This window comes from Phlebotomus papatasi, chromosome 3 (genome assembly GCF_024763615.1).
Source record: "Phlebotomus papatasi isolate M1 chromosome 3, Ppap_2.1, whole genome shotgun sequence".
Classification (NCBI taxonomy): domain Eukaryota; kingdom Metazoa; phylum Arthropoda; class Insecta; order Diptera; family Psychodidae; genus Phlebotomus; species Phlebotomus papatasi.
Genome location: NC_077224.1, coordinates 26833884 through 26849544, shown reverse-complemented (window position 1 = coordinate 26849544; position 15661 = coordinate 26833884). Strand labels below are relative to the sequence as shown.

Sequence of the window (15661 nt, the reverse complement as noted above, 5' to 3'; positions counted from 1 at the left end):
AACAACTGACCAAAATTTCATGTCCTAAAATCAATATTCACAATTTTATATGAGAAGAAGAAAATATTCGAATATTTCTCTAAATATTAGCAATATTCAGGAATATTCGCGACATTCGCAATACTTAGAAATTATTCGCGATATTCAAAATATTCAGGAAATATTCGCAAAATTCAGGAATCATTCGCGATATTCGCAATATTGAGGAAATATTCGCGATATTCAGGAAATATTCGCGATATTCGCAATATTTAGGAATTATTCGCGATATTCACAATATTGAGGAAATATTCGCGATATTCAGGAAATATTCGCGATATTCACAATATTTAGGAATTATTTGCGATATTCACAATATTGAGGCAATATTCGTGATATTCACAATATTTATGAAATATTCGCAATATTCAGGTATATTCGCAAGATTTGCAATATTCAGGAATTATTCGCGATATTCTTAATATTAAGGAAATATTCGTGATATTCACTATATTTATGAAATATTCGTGATATTCATGATATTTATGAAATATTCGCAATATTCAGGAAAAAATGCCAATATTCACGATATTCACGTTGGTAGATGTTCTACACTCGCGAGTTGTTTCCCCCTTGACGATAAGGCTCAATTTAATTTAAAAGTAGGTGAAAAATTCCAATTTCAAATGTGCCCCACTTTCAAAGGTGTCCCACTTCCCCCTAGTCCACAAAAAATTAATTCCTAATGAAATTCGCAAAGTGCTCGAATCTTAAAGCAATTTGAACATTTTTTTAAAGTGTCCACAATTAGGGTAAAGTGGTACGAGTTGGACAATGGTACAAGTTGGACAGGGCTTTTTTTCTTAATAAATTTAGTACTTCATTCTTATTTGTATATTTTTAATGCTTTAGTTTTATAATTTAGTTCCTTATGCTTAAAAAGAATTTTTGCACTGTATTTCGTCAGTTAAATCAGCATTTATCGTAACTTCATTTTTGCGATTTTGGGATATATACATTTTTGGAATCAGCGTAATTTTGTTTATTAAACGCACTCGAGAAAAAGAAACCTTTATAAGCCCATTGAAATTTATTTTAAACAAAAATTATCGTAAGTGCCCTTAATTAAGAAAAATTTATCAGAATTTGTCGTAACTTCCATTTTTGGGGAAGTTACGACAAATTTCCTTACAACATTTTTAGTAATCAGCATTTGTCGTAACTGTTTTGCTTTTTTGCGTGGCTTGTAATTTGCAGCAAAAATGTAATATTTCTCAATAAAACGTTCACAAACTCTTCCAAATATCCAAAGACAGTGCGAATAATGCAACATTAAATCATTTTAATTCAATATTTGTGACAAAAAAAGTAAGAATAAATCTCTGCCCATCTGTCATTAATTCAAAACAAATCAAGCGACGCGGCCGACGCGGCACACAAAATTTATTCAATAAAATTTATGAAATAAAAGCTTTTAGGGATAGGGATAACAGTTTAATTGACTAATTTAGTCAAATCAAGACGCTTATTATCACTAGAATAATTCAAATTGATATGCATTTTAGAAAATTGTCGTAACTTTCCAGATTTCCATACATTGGAAGTTACGGCTTTATAAACGATGGAACTGGATGGAACTTACGATAAAATATTGTGTTTCTCCTAACATATTTCTCAATATTTCAGCTTCTAAAATCATTTTATAAAGATTTTCTCGAGTTAACTTACAGTTTATTAGTGCCACTTTTATTATTTTGACTCAAAAGTATCGCATTCGGGGCTCATTTTTAAGAAAAATAAAGCTGAACTGAAAATTTTGTCTCCTGAAAAGTTGTCAAAAGAAAGTTACGACAAATGCTGATTTAACTGACGATTTATCAAGAAAAAAGCCACGTCCAACTTATACCGGCGAATTGTCCAACTTGTATCACTTGATATTTTATCCTGCAAGGCAAAAATAATTTGGAACAAAAAATAATAATTACTTACACAGCATTGGATCCATTGTAAGTGGTAGATTGGTTCCAGGTGTCTGTGGTGATTCTGCATAACTGGGACTCTGTACATTAGCAGCATAATTGCAATTCCACCGATTCACAGCAAACTGATGACCCGCCGTTACCGTTACCACAGACGGAAGCGGAAGCTGCGGGTATGTATTGGCCGATATATGAATAATGGGTGAATTTAGATGAAATTTGAGAGACATGCAGACATCATCTGGCATCGCACTGAACATCATTGGTGTGAGATGCATGGCTGAACTACGTGGTGGATGTGGTTCCATCAGCAGTTGACTCGGTGTCTGACCAAAATTCCTAATTTGATTCTCAATTGCTTCCCTCATTACCGGATCGGCAATTGTATCAAGTTCTACACTTCCCTCATATGTCAAATAGTAGAAAACATTTGTAGCCCGAACAGCTTCGGGGCCACGTTGTTTGTATCCAAAGATCAAATCAATCCACTGATGCAGTTGACATGACACAAATTCTGACTCCAGTGCCATTCGATTGATTCTGACAAATTCTTCCGGACTCTTAGCCCATGGTGGTAATTCTACGTCAGATACCACTGTACCATCTTCACGGGCACCCAAACGATAACTAGAAGAATTATAGAACATTTCAGGGAGAAAATACCATTCAGGTATGAGTTCTTTCACATCAGATGTGTCCCTTTGGCAATTCTTCCATGATAGAGACACCGAAGAGAAGAGTCTGTCAGGATGATCAAATTTTCCACCTTGAAGAGCTAGAAACATTGTGGTAAAGGGTTCCACACGGATCAACCAATTCAGCACAAAAGCCGCTGTTGAATAGTGTGTTCCATAGTGGAAAGGAAGAATTGTATCATTGTCCCAGCTGTCGTAGCGCTCCTCGAAGTATGCCCTACGACTGGGATTTAGAGCACCAATTGGCTTTGACAAATCCCGATAATTGGACGGTTGACTCAGGTCCAATTCCCGGGAATCGTAATTTGTGAGAACCCAGGGAAAAACGGGATACTGATTGAGATCATTGTAAGTTCGCCCAGCAATGGTATTGAGGAACATCAAATACTCAAAATTGGAAATTTCCCGACGTTGCCACTTTTGTGTCATATTGGAATTTCTCATAAGTTGCCTCGGTGACATCATTGATGCCCTTCTTGTTTGTGGTATACCATACTTAATGCCCACGCCGACACGTGGTAGTGCTTTGATCACCTTCTTCACCGTATGCTGATCGGGAAAGGCAAAAAGGATTGATGTACGACTGGCCAGGAAGATTTCAATGGCAACATTTTGCAGGAGGTATCTCCTCGAAAAGATTGCCCTAACTTCGGAAAAATACCATTTCCCATGCAAATGATCGCAGTATTTGATGACATCGGGTTCAATCTTCTGAAATTCCGCACTATCTTCATCAACTTCAAAATACATCTCAGTTGTGGTGATAGAAACAGTTCCGGGTGCCACAACACCCGGTGCTATTAGTTTGGCCTTTGTGCTGATATTTACAGGACCCGTGAGATCAAGATCCAACTCACGATCCTCAATCAACAACTCAGAATCATCCAAAAGATCAGCTGTTGACTGTGGTGGTTGTTGACCACGTGTCACAGCAATCTGTGAGTGGAATTCCTCACGAGCCTGCAAGATTGCATCCTCAGGACCCCCATTTTCCAGGGAAGCCTTCAGTGTGGCCTGTGGATGACTCGATCCTCGAGGATTCTGCACCATTCGCTTCCTCCGTCGTGCATCATCCTCCCATGCATCGAGTTTCCAGAAAATTGTCTTAATCGGCGTCCCACTGGTATCACCCCAGGCTCCATGGCGATTGCACATGATATTCCTGACTTTTTCCAACAATCGCGATGCTATGACATTGTCCCGTCGCCGGGCAGCTGTTATCAAATGATCACACATTCTCTCTTCTTCACGACGCTCCAGCAGAGTCTGTGCACATTGTGATTCAAAATCAGCATGTTTTAGCACATCATCTGCCCTCATACGATTGAGAATAAATTCCGCCTCATTTGCCACCCTCACAATGTGATCCTTCATGGCATGAGACAACAGACGACCCTCATTAATGAGCTCAATAAAGGCTAATCCTGCATGTTTTTGCAGACTATTTTGCCATTCTTGTGAGCACAGTAACATGACAAGTTCAACGACACTGTGGCTATTTTTAAAAGTCGTCAAACCCTTACCCTCCATCAGTAACTCTTGACCGTGACTACCGACAAGAGTCTTTGAGAGAAATGGTGCAAAATCCACCATAATCTCTCTCAGCAGAGGACAAACAGGCCCAAGGGCAATTTCAAGTTTTTGCGTGAGACTCGCCTCCCGGGAGGGTGTTGTCAGGGGCAAAGACCCCACAAGGGGTGGTTTCATTTGCAGGTCATCGGGACGTGAACGAGTGCCACTGGATGATCCAGCATAGGTATCAGGCACACGAACAACTGATATCTCAGAATCTGGCTTATCTCCACGTTCTGCACCACCTACTCCTCCTCCCCCGCCCAAATGATGAATATTCCCCTCAATATCCCGAACTTTATCACCAACACTACCACCCCCTATTCCACTTCCACCACCACCACCGCCTGCATCCTCATTCAAATTTACATCCGTCCAACTCTCATCGTTAGAATTATTTGGCTTATTATCATCAGCCATGGTTTCTGATGACGATTCAACCTCAACACCATCATTCTCCGTTGAATTCATATTGAGAGATGCAGCATCTGAATCCATGCTCTATTTGGTGAGATAGTACACCACAGGGAAAAAGAAAAGACAATACAAAAAAATATTTTAATACTAAATTCTAAATTAATTTGCTAACATTTCAGCAAAGCACATTTTTTTAGAGTGATTATAGAAATTGTGTATATTCGATTTTATATGAAATTTAAATGTAATTTCTGTTTTGTGATATTATCTCATATTTTTTTTTAGATTTAAAACTCTTAATATAACTTGAATAAACTAAATTAAATAACCAATTTAAAATTTATTATTAACACAATGTCTTTAATATAAAATAAACATATCAGAACAGTAGCGAACCTAGGGATGCATTGTCCAAGATGTAAAGTTATATTGGGGCTTCAAAACCGAAAAATACAAAAAAAAAAAGTAAATCACTTCCTTAAGTTTGAGATAAATTTCTTATTGTGAAGCAAAAACCGACGTGAGGATAACTATATTGATGGGGAAACCGGAAATCGTCGGGAAATGGGATCTCTCAAGGAAAACTCATCAAATTTTCTCAAAGCTTTCGGCTTAGGCTCCGAGCCTTCATCAGTGACTGGAGCAAAAGAGAGAGAGCCATTCTTTATTCATATTTTTCATAGACCTTTTTTCCAACTTACATCAGGAGAGAAATATTACACTTGAGTAAGTTGGAAAAAAGATCAATGAAAAATATGAATAAAGAATGGCTCTCTCTCTTTTGCTCCAGTCACTGATGAAGGCTCGGAGCCTGAGCCGAAAGTTTTGAGAAAAGTTGATGAGTTTTCCTTGAGAGATCCCATTTCCCGACGATTTCCGGTTTCCCCATCAATATAAATTTCTTAATTCTTAATTTTCTGATTCTAAAAAAAAGCTAAGGCTTCTTCTATACGGGAGAATTTCGAAATGCACCGCACTGTGCTATGCACCGGTAAGTCTCGGGAAATCGCCCTTAGTGGTTCATCCCTGAGATAAATTTTCTCCACCCTCTGTTATAAATTCTCCAAGTGTGCTCTAACTAAAATAGATAGTCTGGAAGACTTTCTATTATATTTCGAAACGTTTCAAACGCCAATCACACAGTGTTTTACAATCAAAGAATTTGTTAAAGAGTGGTAAAGTTAATATTTATGCCTGGTGACGAACGCTTTATCTTTATAAGAAAGAGGAGATGAGGCAACATCCTCTATATTAAAACCGTCCTACCGCAGGATTTTATGCTAATATTGTTGCTAAATTAAGAAAATATCGTAAGTTTTTATTTTCCAATAAATCAATTAACAATTCGACCATTAATGAAGATTAAACGATGCATTCAGAAGAGTGATTGATATCGTGTCCCCATTTCACCTGCTTTTCGACTCTTGATAACTTTGAAAATAGTTCACAAGAAAAATATCTCTTGAAATACAAAGAAAAAAGATTTAAAATCGTTTGAAATGTCAAAATATTCGAACATAAATAAATTGAGCTTTCGAAGAGGGAGATTTTAAGCGCAAAAAGATAGGCAAAAATGTACCGGTCTAAAGCTCAGTAGGGGATTTTTGTGTCAAAATGGCGGTTTCGAAATAAAATCCCCCCGTTTAAATGCTCCCTAAATGGTCAGGTCCCAAAGAATAAATATTTATGATTTTTGGAGGAAAATTTCAGGAAATATAGGTAGTTAAAAGTTGTAGGAGCTTAAAAGCTTGAATATTTAAATAATTTTGTTTATTACACTGAAAAAAATAAAGAAAATATGCTGTTTTTTAAGTCTTTTTGACCTACGTAACCCCTTAAGACAATCCTTTAAGACCTCACAAAATCAATTAAGAATGGAAGAAAAGTCTGACTGTTAAAATACAAAACCTTAGACGTTCTCACTATATATTCGAATCACGTTTTTCTTTGAACGAACCGTTTTGAAAACGAATCTCTTAAAACTTGTTAAAATATTAATTACGCATCGTACTTCCTAAACAAAGAATTCCAGTTTTGGGATTATTATGAAATATAAATTCTATTATGTCAAATGAATCTTTAAATTATTATTTTTTCAAAAAAAGATATTCTCTTTAAAAACCAAAAAAAAATCTTAGTTCTAAAAATTTAGATTTTTTGGCTATACCTATTCCCTGAAAAGTTTCATTTTCAATTTTGAGTTTAACTGGTTTTATTCAATTTTAAGAATGTTGTAAAATTTTATTTATTTAAAAAAAAAGTTGCACGTGAAAGTGGAACCTCTCTTTTCAAGAAATGTAATACTGAAAAAATATAAATTTTTAAAAATAAAGTTTTCAGGAAATATTGTTTTTTCTATTTTTTTTTCAAGTTTGAAGGAATATTAGAAAAATACTTGAGCATATAATCCAAAATTAAGTATAGTGTTTTAAACAGAACAAAAGTATTGTACAAATAAAAAAGAGATGCCAAAGCTTCCCAGTTTTTGCAGAATGCTCGAACTCATAAGATAGAGCACACTGTGAATTAGTTTTTCGCGTGTCCTTTTGGTGCTTACTGGTCTACTAGAGATCAAATTTATTCATAAATCACAAAAGCATTTGCAAATCAAAAAAATCGGTACATAACCGACTCATTACGGATGAAGACCGATGCAGCCTGGTTCGAAATTTTAATACTTTTCCAAAAAATCCAAATTTAACCAAATCGGTTGAAAAATGAACCTTTCAAAGTGGTTAACTTTTGACCTTCAATAATTCAAAATGGTGAATTTTCCGGTCATAGGTATGTTTAGGCAAAATGTTCGCCTGGGCTAGCTTTAAAACATGTCTGAAAATCATTGAAAAAGCTTAGGCCAATTTTTAGAAAAACCGAAAAAACATGTCTTTGGAGGGGATAGTGGGGGTGTTGAGAGGGGAAAGGAAAAATGTCTAGAGATATAGTTTTTTTATTGGGGGTCATCGAAGACTGGAAGTGGATATCTTTTACCGTTTAAGCTCCATAACGGTGAAAAGTTGGAAAAAAGACGATTATATAACTGTTCTTTCTTTGAATTCGAGCAGTAAAAGAAAAATGAATTAAAAAAAGCATTTTGAACTCGGACTTTTTCTTAAGTTGTCCGCCTATCCAAATTCTACCCTTTCGAGATTTGAATCTGGAATGACAATCACAAACGAAACACTCTACTTCTAAAAAGATTACTTAATCTTTGAGATGCATTATTTTAAATAATTCATATCCAGTATTAGAATAGATCAAAAATTAGAACAAATAATACGATGGAAAAAATTCCGGATGAAATTTAACATATTGGGGTCATCAAAACAATTTCCGACCTCAATCACCACAAAAACTGGGTTGGTTACTGCATTATATTCTCATTAGCAAGGTGTATTTCTTGTGTTGATGAAATAAAAAAAAGACTTTGAATAAACTTCCCCAAAAAAAAAATTAGCATTTTAAGTGAGTTTGTAAGAAATAATTTAAGACATTTCAATAAATATTTATCTGAAGCACAATATCTTATTGGTTTCACCGAGCTTTTTTATACCATCTTTTTTTTGCCTCCCTGGTCCCCGCGAAGAACTCACTTTTACTTAGAATTTCATAAATATTGATCTCAAAGCTGATTATACGAATATATTAACGTCTTATGGTGCGTGTCTGTTACATGGGAAAATACACCAAAAATTTCCACCCATTCAGCGTTAACTCCTGGGCAAAAAGGGATGAGAGTGAATAATAAACATTGACGTTCAATTTACATATTCACTCAATCTTTCCTTCACTCAATATTCCACGGAGGCTCAATGGGAGAAAATTTACTCAGCTTCTGCCTCGCAAAATCATCACATTCACGGACTAAATCTCATTCCCATATCACCCCCAGAAACCAACCCCACCTTAAAACATTATTATCGTCAGCATCATCATCATCCATGATTATTATTGTTATTGTTAATGAGAATTTTTACTGTTGGCACGCAAAGATATAATAATTTTGTACACAATATTAAGAGATATATAGACTGAAGATGAGTGTGTATTTATGTTCAACTATTAATGTTACAACTGTTAACAAGAAAACTCTTATAATACTTGCAATAATCTGTAAATAAAACAAAAACAATACGACTAAAGATATTGAAATATTGCTATCCTACAGAATTCTATATATAGATTTAAGAGCAATTAAAGTAAATAAAAGATTTAAAAAAATGGAATTTTATTGGATTTGCAATGGGAACCATGCAGCAATAAATATCTATCATTTTTTTTATTATTAACAATAATAAACAACACATATACCCAATTTATATTTAAAAAATCAATCAACTTAAATTATTATCCACTCATAAAGTATTTGTATCACAGATTTATACAGAGAATAATTGAAGAGCGTTTTTTTTTGCAAATAAAAACTAAAATGAGAGAATGAAAATCCCTAAAAACAATCGAATTTATTTATTTTTAATATTCATTGCGAATGACAATTTATCCTCTGTTCGATTTCAATTAATTACCCACTAATGGAACTTGTAAGTGATTAAGCGCCAAAATGTTTTTTAAAAAATATTTTTAATAATTAATTTTTTCATATGATTGACTTTAATTACACCTCTTATATTCTCTCTTTACACATTATTGGTTCTATTATTTAGTACTTTTAAAAAAGTCCTCTCATTCATTTGGCAATAGGGGAAAGTACTCTCCCTTCGAACGTTCATGCCTTTGAATAATGTGAATTTCTTTTATCTTATATTTATACATAATTATCACGTAATTATTAAAAATTGACGATAAGCTAACTAATAATTAATAGAAATGTGTAAGTCTCTTAGGAAAAATAAAAGAAAATTCACATTATTCGAAAGCATGGACGTTCGAAGGGAGAGTACTTTCCCCTAATTATGGAAAAAAAATCTTGTTCAAGTCAGTCTCCTAACAGATTCTTATCAGAAGTTCTTAATTTCTTGTTTTGAATTTCAAAACGTTCTTCCGGAAGGAATTAAATACGGTTTGCAGACTGCAGGTTTAACCCTGTTTGTCGAGATCCCAAACTTTTAAAAGTATTAATTAATTCCAGAGATTTTTTCTCTCAAAAAATCTCATATATCGACAGCCCTTATTGTTTCATTTCTTAGTAAATAATTTTCCTTATTAAATTAGACTAGTTAGCCGTATTGCTATTAAACGCTATTACGGTACTAGCCTAAACGGTACTAGCTTTAGATCTGTGACAGAATTATAACTTTCCTATACTATCGAATCGATAGTATCGATAAATCTGTATCTGATAGATTTAGTAAATAACAGATTTTTAAACATAATTGAACCCCTTATTATTAAATTTTTAAAAATGCGACTGTTAATACAGATCTCTAAATCCATAAAAGGTGTAATTATCATTTAAAATTTTCAGAATCGACAGTCGATATACTATCGAAAAGAAGTTATCATATGTCACCCCTGAAAACCGTTTAAGTTTTCCAAAAGAAAAAAAAATGTATCAAATTTCGGACATGTTGCATATAAGATCCAAAATGTAATATTTTATGTAGGGGGAGGCTTTGATGTTTCGCACATACGCTACCATCGGACACTTCGAATTTCTCCGGTATTACTTTATAACTTTCACTGATGGCTATATATTTTAGTAGCTAGTCTTAAATCACACCTTTCCTGAAAAAATTGGGAGTCTAATCCTTTTCCCCTAGTTTTAGGAAACAAAAATTAAAAACAGGTCCAAAACTGTAATTTTGCTGTGCAATATTTCATACGATTGTGCAGAATTAATATCACTTTTCTGAAAAACTACTATCACAGAGGGTAGAAGGGTTATTAGGAATCAGATTTAAGTAAAAATCTTTTAGGCTGAACAGGCACTTTTTGTGGGTGGAACAAAATTCACAAACTTGACTCAGATTCATCGATCGCACATAGAAGACATGGCTTCTCTCACATTTTCCAAGAAACTTCATTTTAGATGCGATCCCTCATATTCACATCTATTGTAATCTACCGATTTGATCCATCACTAAAAAGGAAAACTTAAAAATCATAAAGTTGATAAACAAGAAGTAATTTGACTCAAGTAGGCTGCAGTTGAGTAATTATTAAGCAATTTTGCATTTCTTTGATATAAAAATATTTTTCAAGCTTGCACAAACTGAATGTGCAATGAAAGAATCACATCTGCAATAAGCTCATACAGTTTACAACTGCTTTTTGACAATCTTTGACATAACCTCACTATTGTGTTGTTTTGCATGACAAAGAAAAGAAATTGTCCGTAAGAAGATGTTTTGTGAAAATTTTAGCTTGTTCACCTGCTGAAGCTCAATATCTGTGCTAAATCCCGATTCCTGCAGCTGCAGGAACAGAGAAATCTTCAATGATGCGCATTCAAACGTTTTTGTGCATATCCGGCTCCGTGGAGGAATGGTGGAATCTTGTGTGGTATTCTCGCTTGCTGAGTTTTAGTCAATTTTTAGCTTTAAAAACTTATTGATTCGTGTAAATTTGGTGATATTTGGACTTTTCAAGAAAGTATTCATCAGATTTAACCGTTTCCGGAGTGAAATTCTCGTAGAATCAAGCAAAAAAATGGTTTTTAATGTCAATAAAACATCTCTCAGAAAAGTTCCAAAAAAGTGATATTAAAATGTTTTATTCCTTATAAAAATGGTTTAATCAAGTAGATTAGAGTTCCCTTTAAACAATGATGTGCAACTTTTAGTGTCCGGTGCAAAATTTACGGTGAAAATGGGGTGTTCAATGATGGCGTGAATCGTGTGCGATAATAGAAACTTGATTCATCTATCGGACAAATCGCCATTAAATTTTCATTTTCCTCTGGAGGAAAATCTAAGGATTTCCTGGGATTTTGTTTGGTGGGATTATGAACCTTATAAGTAAGACATTTTTTTGGCATAGTTGGAGAATCCATACGGTTTGCATGGTAGTCAGAAAAAATCACTGAACTTGAACATCATTTTTGTGTGCGAAAGTTCAAAGCCTCCCCCTATAGCTCCATAAACCAATTGTAAAGCTAGTTTTAATTAGAATTTGGCTCAGTTTCATTCAAAAATGGTATAAAAAGGCCCCATTTAAAAGACACTCCAATTTAAAGGTACCGCACTTCTTTCTACACGCCATTTGTTAAATGTAAATTGAATTAAATTAAATAATGGATAGTCTAGTTTTTTTATGAATATGAAAAAAGTGTTTTCAATATGTTTCCAGGAGTATTGTTCGGAACCTTTAAAAAATTCTTATCCATGATTTTATCACATTGATTTTCTCTAAAATTATTTACAATTTAAAATTTAATAAAAATATAAAAGGTAAAGTGCCCGTAGCCGCCCGGTTCTTCAAATCAGCTAGTGGGGTTGCTTATTTAATTTACTTAGACTTGCTATAATATCGTCTAACCGGTGTAACAGTATATAAGGTCTATTATATTACATAGAAATTTACAATGAAATGTTAAAAAAATAATTTAAAAAAAATCCACTGGCCGAATTGAGGGCATTTATCTTAGATGTTGTTCTGTGTGCTAATATCGGACAAGTTTTTGAAAGCATCTCGTTAGTAGGTGCGATTTCCTTTCATTGATTTGGCATTGTAAACTCTAGAAAATGAATGAAGAAACTAAAAATTTTATTGAAATTTGAGAGACAAACTAAGTGTACGATACTGCAATCTGTCCGAAATTTAGTACAGTTCCTAAAGTTCTAACTTCTATAGTTCTAACTTGAATGCAAGAGCGGTTTTTGCCCTGAACGACTCAAATAAATTAATATTACTATTAACTACGTAATGTGCTGGACGCACCTATGACTTATGCCGACAAATGGCTTAACATGATTATAATAAAAAAAATAGACTACATTACCGTCAGTTTCCCATTATCCAAGCCGTTTCTCGGCTAAATGACAAAACTAACATATAGAAATTTAACTTTTTTTTATAAAAATATTAAATCGTTCAATGATATACCCTTTGCTATGGTAAATGTTTAAAGGAACGTGACTTATTGACATAACCATATTCACATGATGTTATTTTTTTTTCAAAGAGACCCAATTATTTTAAAAATTAAAAATCATCAAAGGGAAATGTCAATATTGGTCAATATTTCATCATATAAACATTTTGATATGATAGAAATATTGTAAATATGATTGGTCTTTTTCATTTCAAACAAAAACAAAATTACTAATTAATCATGCAAATGCCAAATGCCATCCAAATTGAAATTATCAAAAAAAAAAGAAAAAACAAAATCAACTTCAAAAGAATATTTCATTAGTGTTATGGGGGTACTTTGTGAATTGAAACTCATAAACACCACAGAATGTGCTGAATTTATCAACTTGAAGAAAAAGATATATAGAAACAGAATGATAGAGAGAAAGAGACAGAATTGTTCTTTTAAGTCAAGAAACATTGCTAATTACAGACATTTCCATACAACTTAAACGAGAGCAAAATTTAATTCATAGACTTTTTTTTTCATTGAAAATATTCTTATATCTTGCTCCAATTAAAAGGAACAATAAGTCCAATTGAACCACTTTTGAAGTCTTCAAGTGTTATAAAGTCAAGTTCAACTTTATGCAAATCACTCACACACAGGGTGTCTCCATCAATTAAGAAAAAAGTGCTAAAGTGTGATTTTTTTGTTTTGCCTAATATTCTCACTATTTACTTAATAAATTAAAATTACCTTGCGATTTATCTTTTGAGGCACATTTTGCAAAGGTGGTGTCAATGGTTGTAAATTTCCACTTAATGTAGATACTTGTCGTTTAGCCTGTCGTTTTCATGCAGTTAGTAGTTGTATAATATTTTTTTTCGGTATCAAAGAAAAAAAAGAATACAATAAAATATGTAATTAAATAAATTTTATCAATCAAATTACCAAACAAGCCACAATGCAGATACACGCTGTGTTATTTTAAAGCCAGGTGGGAGCAGTTTGCAGAAAATGTCTATCAGTGGAATTTTATAATTGGTATTTATTGCAAAGGGACACGCAAGATTTAAATCTTTAAGGATCACTAGAGTTTGAGAAAAAAGAGATAGGGTAAGTGTGGCAAATTTCGGCATAGTTGCATGTAAGCGCCAAAGTCTCAAGTTTGAAATGTAATATCTTTAATAGAAATTGATTTTTTTATTCCTTCTACTTAAGGAGTGTTGCTTAGAATCTTGTAGACAGTTTATCATCTTTATTTACTCTAAAATCATTCTTAATACATTTTACATAGGAATCATAGAGATGTAATGTGCCAACGTGGAGATTCCAATGACCAAATCGCAGAGGGTCGTCCGATTGGAAAATTTTTTGATACCAGTGGAAAGTATGACTCTTCAGATGATCATTGGTACTAAAATTATGAAAATCTGACTAATAGTTTTATGAGAATAATTAATTAAAGTGATCAAGACATGCAAAAATTTGCTTCGGAATTACAATGCTCTTGTTATTTCTTTTGGAAATTTGCCTGGGGAAGGGTTCAATTTTTATTGCCCCCGGAGTTTTATGGCCCTCACCCATTCTTCTCCGTAGCATTTTTTTCCCTCTCATATTTTTTTCAACCTATTCTATGACTTGTCTTTGCCAAGCTAAAGAACTTGGAGATCGGTGATTTGGGCAATTGGAGATCGGTGATTTGGGCACTTGGAGATTTGTTGGCGCGTGGAGATTTCATCATTTGACGTTTTAGTCATTTTGTCTTTTGGTTTCCTGATTTATCTTTGCCAAGGAAGGACTTGGTGATCGGTGATTTGGACATTGGGAGATTTGTTGGCGCGTGGTGACTTCGTCATTTGGCGTTCTGATTTTTTTGTCTTTTGGTTTCTACCACGTCCTTGTTCTTGGATGTCAAGTTATATAAAATTAGGAATTTCAACCACAGTCTAATATTAGCCACTGTCATAGAACGGTTATATTATATCTGTAGATAACCGACTCCTCTTCAACATACTTATGATAATTTAATTTTACCCATTCGCATTTACGTATGCTACATTAACCCCACACTAAACGATTTTGGATATTTTTTGTCAATAAAACACATTTTTATTTAAAAATAAAAAGTCTTTTCTTAAAAACGTGAATTCCAAAATTTTTGATTTCCTAACTATCCATAAGTATTATGCAGATTGCAGAACTTCATTCCCCGAAGAGTTGATCTTTCAATTCTTAGTTTAGTTGCTTTTATTTAATGTTGAAAATGTTGTAAAAATAAATATTAAAAGAAAAGTTGAAAGCAAAACTGGAAGGTCTCCTTTCTAGAGAATGTACTACTCAATGCTACTGAGCAACTGTAAAAAATCAAAATTTTTGAGAATGAAGTGTTTGAGAACAATTTTTTTCATATTTTTCAAAAAAAGTTTAAAGGTTATTATAAGAAACAAACGAAATGGATAAAATTGGCTCTACGCGATTCTTTACCCCAAAATTCAACTCACAATTAAATTTTCACGCATCCCGAGTCGCAAGCATCGCGAGTTGCACGCATTTCGAGGTCACATGTATAGAATCTCTGCTACCATAAGCTCATTCAGGCTTATCACTGGTCATTTTCTATTTTAAATAGTCCAAAGAACGGTTAAGATTACGCTTAAAATCACGCACAGCCCAATTGTAAAACGGTTAAGATTGCGTTTAAAATCATACACAGCTCGATCATAAAACGGTAAATGCGCTTAAAATTACGCACAGCTTAACCATAAAATGGTAAATGCGCTTAAAATCACGCAAAGTTCAATCATAAAACGCTAATTGTGCTTAAAATTACGCACAGATCAATCATAAAACGGTAAATGCGCTTAAAATCACGAATAGCTGAATCATAAAATGGTTAAGAATGTGCAATTCTAAGCGTTTTATGACTGATCTGTGCGTTATTAGGTGTGATTTCTTCATAATCACATTTGAACTGCATTTACCGTTTTACAATTGGGCTGTGCGTGATTTTAAGCGCATTTAGCGTTTTATGATTGAGCTGA

The 15661-nt window shown here is 33.6% G+C and overlaps 2 protein-coding genes across 10 annotated transcripts in view; both read right to left on the bottom strand.

Moving 5' to 3' along the window:
- The window catches only part of LOC129807383 (neurobeachin), a 401071-nt gene that overhangs the window by 10975 nt on the left and 374435 nt on the right, over positions 1-15661 (bottom strand). For 5 of the 8 annotated variants that reach the window (XM_055856606.1, XM_055856607.1, XM_055856609.1 and 2 more), the window contains exon 23: positions 1969-4726. In XM_055856606.1, the coding sequence (XP_055712581.1) occupies positions 1969-4726 (2758 nt within the window). Of the gene's footprint in view, positions 1-1968; positions 4727-13373; positions 13461-15661 lie in introns of all 8 variants that reach the window. The other 3 variants (XM_055856603.1, XM_055856604.1, XM_055856605.1) reach the window with 1 other exon arrangement.
- LOC129807385 (annexin B11) overlaps positions 1-15661 on the bottom strand; it is a 372667-nt gene that overhangs the window by 142689 nt on the left and 214317 nt on the right. The window lies entirely within an intron of this gene.